Source organism: Trichoderma harzianum, assembly GCF_003025095.1.
Source record: "Trichoderma harzianum CBS 226.95 unplaced genomic scaffold M431scaffold_13, whole genome shotgun sequence".
Lineage (NCBI taxonomy): Eukaryota > Fungi > Ascomycota > Sordariomycetes > Hypocreales > Hypocreaceae > Trichoderma > Trichoderma harzianum.
In genome coordinates, this window is record NW_020209261.1 from 327572 (window position 1) to 339608 (window position 12037).

The window sequence follows — 12037 nt, forward strand, 5'->3', positions numbered from 1 at the left end:
AAAGCAGGAAGAAATACATTAGGTTTCACTTGATCAAAACTTGGGTTCCCTGATCAACACACCATTTATTGACCACTCCTATATACTTGACTTCTCCTATATACCTGGACTCGTCCACCTCCCCCTTGCTACACTGAAATTATATACAAGAATGTGAGAATTCCACCTTGGCTCCCCACTGGCCACAATCTTCCTTTTGTTGGCCCTTTTAGTTGGTGCATCGGCCGTTGGAGCAGAAGAGGTCATCAGAGCAATCATCATCGCTGCCACAAGACGCGCCAGCACAGTGACCAGCCCAAGAGCAGTTGTTGCTGCCGCCGCCACCGCCGCTGTTACCACCAGAGCTGCCACCGCAGAAACCGTTGGAGCAAGTAAGATCGTCAGAGCAATCATCGTCGCTACCGCAAGAGGCACCAGCACAGTGGCCCTCCCACGAACAATCACCGCCGGAACCACCGTTGCCTGGATCACCGCCACCAGTGGTGCCGATACGGGCGACAAGGCTGTCACCGAGGGCGCTGATGCTGTTCTCGAAGTCGTTGTAGTCTTGGGCGTTCCACTGAGCACCTTTGGCGCCGGGGACGGCGCTGGAGCCGGTGAAGGCGATGTAAAGAACATCAGTCTGGTCGTGGCCGTTGTTACCGTTTATGCTGTTGCCGAAACAGGCGGTAGCAAGAGAGATGGAGGCCTCGCCAACGACAGGGAAGTCACCGTCGTCACCGTTGGTGTCACCCCACACACCATAGATCTAAGAAAGGCATATCAATTAGGAGAGCTCATCAAAGGGGAGTAGGGGTAAGTTCCTACCAGCTGGTTGTTGCAGACAACAGCCATGACGGAGAGGGGCTCAACGCCAACGGACTGAGGATCCCAAGTGTCCCAGTTTCCGCTACCCTCGTTACCAAAGACGACATAGGGGTGGGCATTGGCGTCAAGATCCCTCTGGCCGGTGCCGTAGCCTCGGACAGTATCGGCGAAAGCGGTGATATCCTGGGTATCACCAGAGTCGCCGCAGCGGCCGTCATCAGCAGGGCCACCCTGGATACCATCACAGTCGATGTCCATGTTGGCAAGTCTGCCGTTAGTGCCCTGGAGGTAGACGATGCCATAATCGGCAAGATGGTCACCACAGTAGCTGGTGGCTATGTGAAAGGAAACGTGTTAGTCCAAATCTTGAGATGTTGATAATGAGTTGAAGTGATACTTACTACCGCCATCGCCGTCCGAGCTGTAAAAGCCGGTGGCAAGTGGGCTTCTGCAAGAGCCTTGGGCAACGATGGAGTTGTACAGGCTCTGGACGTTGGCGGGCACCGAGCGGGCCGCAGCAGCGCCGGCGAGAGAAGCGAGGATAGCAGTCTTGAAGGAAGCCATGGTGACCAACTCCTTTGGTTGAAAAGATGATTTGGCAGTGGGATAGTATCTTTGTTTGAAGAGAAGCAATACTGACTTATATATAAGTTTACATCTCAGCAGATGACCAGGGTCGGCTTTATGGATGGCAGAAGAGCATATAAGCTCGGTAGATCCTTTGCCGAAGGATGATTCTCAACATCGGCTCATCGGCTTCATCCCTGGAGTGAGCCTTGATTCAACCCTCTCAAACGGGAATGAGGTCCAAAGGATCGGTTAGCGATGCTAGCCAGATGCAGTTTCTCACGCCACCCCTGTAACAGCACACGATCCTGTTTGAGCATGGCAATCTCAGTCTTGATGATTAGCTTCGAAGGATGACACGAGGCTGCTGGTGGTTCGGTAATGCATTTGCCGACCAACGCCCTCGATATTGCATGCAACTATACGAGTCGATGTCTCTCCTACATGCGGCTTTCGGTGAATGTGGAATCCCAAATAATATGGTGCCTAGTTCGTCGTAGTATTTTGTCTTGAAGATTTTGTATAGTCAAGGCACAGATGCCAAGAGATCTTATGACGGCTTCTTCTTGGTCCGTTCTTCTATCAAGATTGCCAGAAGCAGAATATCCCAATTTGGATTTAGCTGAACTGATTTCGGCTTTACCGTTACAACAACTTCTTTGGCCGCAGGTAAACAATTGTCATTTGGGAATAGCAGCAAAATCACAGCTCCTGCTGTTAATACGACAGTGGGATGCAACCCCCCGCGTATGGTTTCCACGTTGTTTATGAGTTGCCTCTTTGAGTCGTTGGGTTTACATGAATTTTCACCGAGTGGGTGCACTATGTGGGCTGAGGGACCGCTGATACAATTAGCAATGCTCGTATTCTCAACACTCGAGCAATGATTCCATTTGTTGTCTTTGTTTCTAAAGCACGATGAGAGAAAGGATTACTATTATCTAGCTAGATCAAGAGCCCACGATATGGTTCTTGCTTCACAACGATAGGCGAGTGCTTCGCCAGTAGACGACTGAAACGTCGTCTGAGCCGTCTAATGGAAATTATGTTCATACGGGTCTTTACTCGGCCATGGCGGTCTCACACGCATAACTAGCGTTCATCCTAACTCAGACCGAGTGGTTTGACAGGGTTTACATAAGGTTAAGGAAGCGCATAACAGAGAGCATAACAGGGATCCGGCACGCATCTCGCTGCGGCAAGTTTTGACGGCGAACCCACAAACAGATGGATATCTAGGTTTCCAGATGTGAGATGAGATGATGATGGGCTACGGGCGGCAGATACGATATACGCAGCCGACGATCATACGGTTTATCCAGGTCGCCAGCCAACCATGGACGGTTTACACTGCACGCATCGCATTCCATCAGTGGCAATTCGTCGGAGCGGGCCGCTGCGGTGCTAGAGAGTAGAGAAAGGCTGAAGGAATTCGGGTCAGCCTCCCCCTGAACGAATCACTTTCCTACCGACCATCCTTGTTGTCTACCGGCGGATGCGGAAATATCTTAATGATTTGCCACTAAAACCACAGACGAGTTGACCTGCTAGCCGACCAACCGGCTTGGCTTCTGTCAATTGGCTGTGGACAAGCTCTAATTGCCCGGTAGGAGCCAGTAGGGCGATGCAGGCTGGCCCCATAATCTCACTACGAATGATCCGTTGTGGGCAGTTGGGAAACAACTGAGCTTCCGGATTTGTTCTTCTTTGCGATATTTTGTCTTGGGCTGAGGATGTTTGCCTATACTCATACAAGGCCTTATCCAGAAAGAGAACTTAGGCGCGCAATCCTAGGCGCGCGCAGCATCCAGGGGGTGAGCTAGGAATAACGGCCCCCGTGCATGATTAGAGTAAACCAGACAATTTGGGGTTTAACCTTGGGGTTAGAAAAAGGCTTTGTAAGCGTCATATTTAGGGTTTTGCCGATGCTCGTTCTCGCACGGCATTTCGTGCTGCTTGGGGGAACTCGTCAAAGTTCATAGCATGCTCCTTGCGGTACTTGGTTCATTCGTGGAAGAATGGAACGTAGTATAAACTCCAGCCCCCATGCTTGTTTCCGGATGCAAGTGATCCGTCATGAATACAGTTAGACATAGATACATATACAGTTAGTAAACGCGAGGCACTCAATACTCAGCCATTAAATACTACTCATCTCCGATACTTAAATGCTATATCACATTGCTAGTTCTCCTTTGAGCCAAGTGCCATACAAGACTTTTGGTACACTATCGATCATGCACACTTACATCATACAACACACAGAAGCGAAGACTTGGCTTCTCATCTGTGAATGAACCATCCAGGCAGGTTGGCAGCCGCGTGGAATCGTCTGACCAAGGATCTATAGTATGTAGGCTTAGGATTATGGTTCAAGGGTAATCTGGCACCCGAACTATGAGTAAATGTAACCTTGTTACCAAGGTAAAGCAATAAGAATACATAACCGAGGATCATTCGCGAATCAGCTTGTCCAGCGGATATTCCGTCGTCACGATACGGCGTATACATTATGATCCCAGTAGTTGTAAGCGCTGAATTTACAAGGAATGTTACCCTACTGCCGATCAAAGAATTTGAGGTGGGGAGGCCATAATTAAGATCCATGTTGAAGTAAGAATAGACGACGATATCCTCTTTGTAGGGTAACTGGCAAGAGAGGACATGAAAAGATAGAAAATTACATACTAAAGACCTGGACAAGATTATCCAAAAAAATTGTTGAGCGCAGTCTTGTAATACGAGAATCATGCTTTTTTTATTGCAGCGTAATAGCTATTTAAAAAAAAAAAAAAAAAAAAAAATTGGTTGCCATTTATATGCGTGAGTATCTCTTTATATGTCGGGCCCAGGATATTCTCTCCTAAACTACTTGGATTTTCGCGTAATCCAATAGTTGAGCTGTAAGCTGATGGCCCCCATCCAGATTATAGACTACTAGTGCATCTTGAGATTCATTAAAGTTGGCCTTTTCAGAAAATGCCTTCAATCCCAATTTCTGACATTCCTTTTGCTGCGTAGGCCTACACCGACCCATACACATGGCGCTGTAATTTTGAGTGCTAGCAAGGTATGAGATACTGTCCTTGTATTCTCTTCAATTGGTTGGGCAGACTTACATGAAAACGAAACGTATGTGGAGTTTTGGAGCCGAAATCCTCGGCTTTTCTGCAGCCGACAATTTATACGAAGGATTCTATATTTCTGACGCCACTTCCACCTAGCATTATGCAACACGAGAGGCTTGGAGTGTGGTCATTGGGCCGCATATCCTGTATAATGCTGTTACATTAGTCGTCAGTTTCGAGATGGATCCAGACAACTCGACTATGAACAAAGCAGTGTTGCCTTGTTTTGCTCTACAGTCTGCAACACACTTTTGACCATCATCTCATGGGCGAAGGTCGAGAGAGATTGCAACCTTCTCATGTCTTGACGCCTGTAGCAACACTACCTTTAAGCCGGTCAATTATGTCAACGCTATTCCATGGGGTGAGGATAGAGCATATCCTAATCCGATTAAAGTTACCATGGGCTAAGCTTTCCTAGAGTGACCCAGCATATACGAGTTGTTTCGTGAAACGCCGTCTTCAGGTGGCACGTACGGTTCTCATTTCGTATGGCTATGCTCGTTCCATCTAGCTGTAAATGCAACGTGTATTTAAATAAGCGTTTTGGACTAAAAAGCGAAAAGAGAGATACCCAACACGAAAGGACGGAGTAACAAAGAGAAACTGTTGATGAGCTCAGACGTCGCTAGCTTTTAAAGGGAGCGAGTTCCCCCCGAGGTCTTAAATAGATATCTTGCATGCGAATCTCATCATTTCATCTCGGTACAAAAGGCAGTATAGTATTCAGACTAAGTCGTAGGTCAGTCAGTGGCCTTCATCTCCCCCTGGCATGAATTTATGCAACGTGGCCGAAATGCTCGGATGAGAGCATTGCCAACATGAAGTGTGAAGTGGATGACAATGAGTGTAGCAATGTGAGGCGCCGTAAGAAGCCAGGCAGACGATTATGAGTCGAAATGCCCAAGACTCTGGTCATGGCATTGCAGCGTTTCGGTATTTTCACTTACTGATTGTCGACATGTATATATCATCACCTACCTAGTAGTATATCGTCTTGATACGCAGTTTTGCCAAAGGTACCTGGCCATGGTCCAATTGACATTTTGACACACATAGAAAGAGTGAAGGAAGAAAATAGTACCTATGCTAGCATGCTTTCATTCGCTTTTGCAAAATGATGAAGAGTGGACAAAGCCAAACGAACGACAACTTGAATCGAGCAGCCAGGGGTATTCACTTCCAGCATTATACTCAGAAATCGACACTGCGGAAAACAGTGCAAGCTGCATGGTTCGACAGAGCGAAGATTCATGTTCTCGCTTTTCTCACTGATCTCACCTACGAAAGAAGCAAAGAAGCCGGCATTGATTCGGCAACGATTAGTGTTGTACCAGCGGGAATATGTAAATGATTGCGGCGCGTTAGCTACATGTATATTGAGTGAGCCATCTCTTTGCTCAAAACGGCTAGCAGCCAGTTATGATGTTTAAAAGAGATAGTTCCGATCCAAAATAAACATTAATATTGCAATTCGTGAATAGCAGGTCATTCTTCGATCATTTTATCCTAGTACACAGCTTGATGGATAGCTATCTTACAAATTTAACAAAGACTTCTGCTTCAATGGTTCAAATGTTGTACAGTCCATATACCTACCACACATCTGAGCCAATCATTACACATCGATCCATGAGAGGCTCATGTATAATCACAAACTTATATAATATGACACTGGAACTTTCCGACTGTTCGCAACGGAGGGTGAAATAGTTGCACCAAAAATATCACATACTATCAGCGGCTGGTGCATAACACGTCTTGGCGATTATATGAAGTAATGTATTATATAATGATCCAATGATTGGATCGGCGCAAGGCCGGATGTGAAGTCTTTAAAATAGAACACCCAGACCACCTCGAATTGGACAGTAGTTACAATATGTCCCCGCGCTGACCCAATTCCCGATTCGAAAAACTCCAGTCCGTATGTCCCTTGAGCGCCCCGGCACTAATTCATCACTCCAAAGAAAATCTTTGTTGATAATCCGGTACTCAAAATCCCTCTCTCATGACAAATGGGTATCTGAAAGCATATGCTGTTTCTGTCCAACTGAAAGAAAATGTCTTCTAAAAAAAAAAAAAAGGAAAAGGAAAACAAAGAGGCAGCAATGCCAAATTACATTTTGAGAAGCGCGTCATTCTCGATAATCCTGTCCTTCCAACCTTCGCAGGCCACCTTGACCATGGATTTGCCAACTTGAGTGGTTGTGATGGCGCCGTAGAGGTTGCCGACAAGCCTTTTGGAGAGTGGTGCGTTGGGTTCGATGAAGCCGGAAGGTCGCAAGATCCATGTCTCGAACTTGTCGGCGTTTGCATCAGCAAGATCGCACAAGCCTTTCTCAACTTCTCCTTTGATGCGACGAGAATCTGCCATAAACAAAAGGGGCCTCTTCTGGTTCCATTCCGAGTATTTGCCGCTGCAAAAGACAAATCGAAATTTCTTGCCTGGAGGGACTTTGTCGGCCAGGTATTTCAGCATCGCATTTGCCGCCGCTAGTGTGAACTCTACGCTCACTTTGCGACACAATTCTTTGTCGTTGTTGAACTGGTTAATTCTTCCTCCAATGGCCCTAAAATTTGGATATTAGTAAAGGGAGGTGATCAAGTAATGAAGTAGACGCCCTAGCACACAAGATCAAGCTGAAGCATTGATTTGCGGTGTTGATAGTTGCAGGTGTCATTCTCCATGTTCGGAAATTCCTCACCATAAGCACACTTCAGCGCCCTCCAGTCTGCGCATCATATCCTCAGGATATTGTGAAAAATCTTGATGCATGACGACCTCGGCTTTGGGGTGGCTTTCGATATCTATCGGGACCGCTTTCCTCGTGAAGATGACCACCTTGGTGATGCGTTCATCGGCAAAGCAGTGGTTGACGATTTCCTTGCCGGCATTGCCAGTCGCCCCAAAAACAAGAACTTTCATGGCGATGTAAGTGAAGCAATCCTGGATTCGCTTGCGACTTGATATCAACACGGGGTGCGCTTTGTTAGGCTACTTGGTCTCGGCTTGTCGTTGATGGCGGGCAAAAGGAGAGGTGGCGATGATCAAGTATACCGCGAGTCCTGCGACACTTTGGTCCAAACGTCCAACTAGTCCGTACGGCAGCGGACCCAGTTCATTTATATCGGAATAGCAGCATGATTTCCGAGCCACAGAGAGGAAGGGTGAGAATGGATGGCAGGCTAATCGGGGCTCGCTTGGCTTTTAGTCTAGTCGTTGACAGCAGATCATCTTGTACTTGACAGTCCACCAACTAGCACCGTGAAATTACTATTTCTTCCTCAGGAAGCTTTCTGAGCAAGGGTCCTAGTGTTGGGCCGAGCCGTGTAGCCGGCTGCAGCAATGCCGGGGTGGGTCGGGTCGGCACAATGGTATTGGTGCATAACATGAGTTTAGGGCTGCTAGAACTTGGAATTCCGGGTCTTGTCCCTATCGTTATTACTGTACCTGTGGTTGTATTCGTCAAGACGCCTCAGGAGGGTACAATGTCAGCCGAGGCAGCAAATAGGCGCGAGGCGTCATGATGACCATGGCGGCATCGGCTTCGTGGCGCGTCTCTGCGTCGGAGCTGTCGAGAAATGAGATGCTAAGTGCACTCCGCACAGAGGATTTTCCTCCATGATGGATCTGCTTCGAGGCTCGTGACTAGTATTATTAAACACTGGCTCCGGTTGTTAGTGGCTCGTTAGTTGGCGGTCATGATTCAGTCGGTTAACGGTTTCTCCAAGGCGATTACGGCCTTCGGTTCCGTCATCCGGCGAGAGGTGAGGTGAGGAAGCTACCTACTGGACATGCGGAGTTGGCCTGGCGCCAACTGTAATCCATGCCACCTAGCCCAAAGAATGCAGCCACTCTGGCCCAAGAGTGTGTGTCACGACCAAGACCCTGGCGTTTGTTGCCTTTTCTGTCGCTCTCCTTTCTTGGGGCGTTCACTCCCTGTGCTCCATCTTGTTCAACCCACGGCTCGAGCGTATCTCGATCTGCTCCGTGCAAGGATGCGAGATGCTTGTGTAACTGCTCATCTCGACTTGCAATTTGTCTGCGACTGCGAGGAGAGGTAGAGAGGAGAAAAAGAACTCAGCAGAAACACGCCGATGTGGTACCGATGCACCGAGTAGATGATAGTGCAGTAATACCTAATACGAAGCAGTGGAGATTAGACAGCCTGTACTCCGTACTCCGTGCTGCGTACCGTACCAGGCAATTCGAGTCGGTTGGCCTTGCGCCTGTACCATACGAGTGCTTTAGTACTGTGCGATTTCTCACAGCCCTGGCGGTTTTGGGGGAGGGTAGGCCGACGGGATGAGCCTATCAGACGATGCTGTGATGCCGCATTTCCGTTGAAGTCTGCCTCGATGCGGCCCTCAGTTGCACTCCATGGACGGCACTAGGAAAAGCCAGATGATGGAGATAACGCGGATCTACGGCTGTCGGTGGTGGCAACGATTCCGCCGCGGGTTCTAGTTGTTCACATGTGTATTCCAAATAGAGAGAGAGTGAAAAGAAGAAGCAAAGGCGATCGATGCCTGAGGAGATGAAGCCGCAAAAGTCCTGAACCCTGGATCGAGCAGGTGTGATCGCTGGGCCGTTCCTGAGCTCTGAATCTGGGGTCTTGGCAGCGAGGCTGGAGCCAACGGGATCCGCGGATTCAGCAGTAGAGGCTTGGCCTCCCGCCTTGGCGTCTTGGCTTGGTCTCGATTCCTTGGCAATTTCATGCAGGAAATTTTGCAAAAATCAAAACACCACAAGTGCATCGTGAGATTGGCATCATGGGTACCACAGCATTAGATGGTGGTAGCTACAGTTAACCATTCTCCTTGCTGTATGGCTGCAGTATGTCTCAGCACCACGGCTAATAAGCCCATCCTCCTGCTGGGTGCTTTGGCGTTTAGCCGGTCCCTTATTCTCGTATATGCCACCACGGCCCATGGGAAGAAGAAGTCGTTGAAGCTCAGAAGAGCCTCATATTTCCGCCCCCCTTTTCTTCTCTCTTCTTCTATTCACGTCTCTTCTCTCAAATTCGGAAAACTACTGCACTAATACTAGCAATAGCACTACTGCCTGCCCTAAATCTATCTGACAAGTCATTAATTAGGAGCGGCGGTTTAGCGTCGAATGTAACACACCATGAACCGTCGCTGCATCTGACGGTTCCATTCTGGAGAATTTTCGATGCCTGCCCTGCTTGACCACGGAATTCGGCCTAACATATGGATGAACAGTTACAGGCATGTTACGGACCAACTCCGAAAGAGAATAGATAACAAGTGTTGCTTATGTACCAAAACTTGATTTATACATGTCAGTATTATCGTCTTGTTTCCCCTATTGATGACTAGCTAGGCATGGAGTTTGTTTGTTTCAACGCTTCCAAGTTTCCCCCAGCCAGGATTCAGCACTAAGCCTATTTCTCCTATTTGCCTTGCCAAGCCGGCATCCAAGTTGCCATTTTTCCAGCAACACCATTGCGAGCTTTAGAAGGGTATCGCGAGTTCGACCAGATTAGAGAACACAGCGACCGAATTCCTATCTCTCAAACAGCAGTATTGTGCTGCTCTATCATTTCCGGCCATGTCGCAAGAGATGGACCAGATTCCGACTGAAGCGACCCACTCATACGGTGTTTGTATGTAGATCCGCTTGACACAGTCTCAACAATGCTTGAGCTTCCTTAGCTCTAGGCACGCTTATGGCAGATTACAGGCATCGTTGCCTGGACTACAAATGTAGTTTAGCCACGTAGCTCTTCAGATGACCAACAGCAATCTGCATATGGTCCGGGTAAAGAATGTTGAGCCTCGAAGCTCTCATGCGACTCGATGGTGAATATGGGCGATGCAGACAGATTAGCCTGCATTTCTCAGCCGTGATGATCAAGTCACCAAGGAAATCTCATCGCTCTGGACCCTTTCTCCCAATAACGTAACAAACATCCAGGCCGCTCTGGAGAGGTCATCGGTTACATCACCAGATTTTACAATTTTGATCCGAGACTGTGAAAGGACAAAGCCTCCGCATGAGACCTGAGTGATGCGAACACCGGGATGGAACAGGTTCAGTGCCATGTGGTGGTCTAAATGATTCGCCAACGCTTCCATCAAAGGGTACGACTGTCGTTCTTTATTCTTTAGCCACCCCCACCCGTCGTCCATGTGCGGACCGGCGAGCCTGCGCCGTTCTCGGTCATCGTGTTCCCATGATGGTGTATTCGCAGACGTTTTAGAACTTGTCCTCTTAGATTTCAGCAACGTCTTCCCAGCTCGTAGGAAGCGACGCAGATCCGATGCCGAGATGCATATTTCCATACTCCGTAGTCCAGGAGCAGATGCCTCTTCATCCTCATCATCGTCGTTGTTGCCTAGATCCCCGCTTGAAGGAAGTACAGCTTCTCGGCCCTTGTCTGTTACCGGCGCATTGAACGCTAGAGTCAACACAAGGTCAGACTCTGCTCGGGGCAGTCCAGTTTCTTGGATCCAGCCTTCTAGTACGCCGACCAAGGTTCGAGTGCCCAAGTTCAATTTAGTCACACGGCAGTCGAATGTTGTCGACAGCCATTCTCCGATGACTGCCTTGAGAGGCTGGGGCATTCGAAGGAGCAACAGAGGCAGGCGAAGAAACTGACTGCTGTCAGCCTCGCCAATTTCAGGCTGGTCTATGTCCATGCTCCACATTGAGGCAGCCGGAGTAGTGATAGTCTTTTGTTTTTGTGAGAATCCAGGCAGCAACAGTGCGACATAGGCAGCATTCTCATGCCGCAGCTCGATCCAGAGTCCCTTGGCCTGCTCATCTGACAGCTCGCCCCAGCTCTCGGAACTTTTGTCACCCAGAACATCAGTTGCCTGAAACCAACGAAAAGTCACGGCCTTGAGCGGTCCAACCTGGCCCATTGGCGTGTCCGCGGCCCCGAGCCCAATCTGAACACCGCGAACCACATCGCCGACGAGCGTGTCACGGAGCCGGTGAGCAAGTCGGTCAAGGCGAGCCTGGTCGAGTTTCTGAGCGCCGATATAGAGCGGAGACACGCGGTGAGTTGAGAAAGTCGTGTTGAAGAACTGCGGGACTTGAATTTGAACAGAATCGCTGTCCTGGGCTCGCTCAGATGCAGTTTGTTGTTGAGCTGAAGCGGACCCAGCAGTTTGAGCTTTTTGGCGCGCCATGTCTGGAAGCGCGTCAATGTAGGCAGAATGGTTCAATCTTAGGTGAAGGCTATTCTTAGAGGCGGTTCGTCATTATTCAACGCGTTGCTTGACCATTCATATGAAAAAAGACGGTTCAATGTGAGGTGAGCAAAGGGCAGTTCATTTCATTCACTGGACCAAGATTAAACCAAGGGTGAGTGAGAGATGACTAATCACGTGCACTTCTCATCGACGCAAGATTGAGATTGATCACTTGCTCTTCTACTTGGATTCTTCTCGCACTCTTCAAGAATTACAGTTCCCCATCTTATTTTGATATTAAATAATGCTTTTTTTTTAATCCAGTAACTCTTTCAAAATCCCCTCAGAAAGGCGCATCTTCCCGGTGC

General features: G+C 48.5%; 4 protein-coding genes across 4 annotated transcripts; all 4 read right to left on the minus strand.

The window, feature by feature from the left end:
- Positions 1–34: 34 nt before the first annotated feature.
- Positions 35–1371, minus strand: M431DRAFT_540691 (glycoside hydrolase family 75 protein; the record flags this gene model as incomplete). Its single annotated transcript, XM_024921076.1, has 3 exons — positions 35–748; positions 808–1142; positions 1209–1371. The coding sequence occupies 3 exons, from the start codon at positions 1369–1371 to the stop codon at positions 209–211; spliced, it is 1038 nt and encodes a 345-aa protein (XP_024770424.1). The 3' UTR covers positions 35–208.
- Positions 1372–3657: 2286 nt separating this feature from the next.
- M431DRAFT_485458 (hypothetical protein) lies at positions 3658–3981 on the minus strand (the record flags this gene model as incomplete). The annotated part of the gene is made up of 1 exon (XM_024916282.1): positions 3658–3981. One exon carries the CDS (start codon positions 3979–3981, stop codon positions 3658–3660), a length of 324 nt encoding a protein of 107 aa, XP_024770425.1.
- A 2640-nt stretch (positions 3982–6621) lies between these two features.
- On the minus strand, positions 6622–7431 carry M431DRAFT_485459 (hypothetical protein; the record flags this gene model as incomplete). The annotated part of the gene is made up of 2 exons (XM_024916283.1): positions 6622–7075; positions 7211–7431. 2 exons carry the CDS (start codon positions 7429–7431, stop codon positions 6622–6624), a joined length of 675 nt encoding a protein of 224 aa, XP_024770426.1.
- A 2951-nt stretch (positions 7432–10382) lies between these two features.
- M431DRAFT_485460 (hypothetical protein) lies at positions 10383–11666 on the minus strand (the record flags this gene model as incomplete). The annotated part of the gene is made up of 1 exon (XM_024916284.1): positions 10383–11666. One exon carries the CDS (start codon positions 11664–11666, stop codon positions 10383–10385), a length of 1284 nt encoding a protein of 427 aa, XP_024770427.1.
- Between the last annotated feature and the right edge of the window lie 371 nt (positions 11667–12037).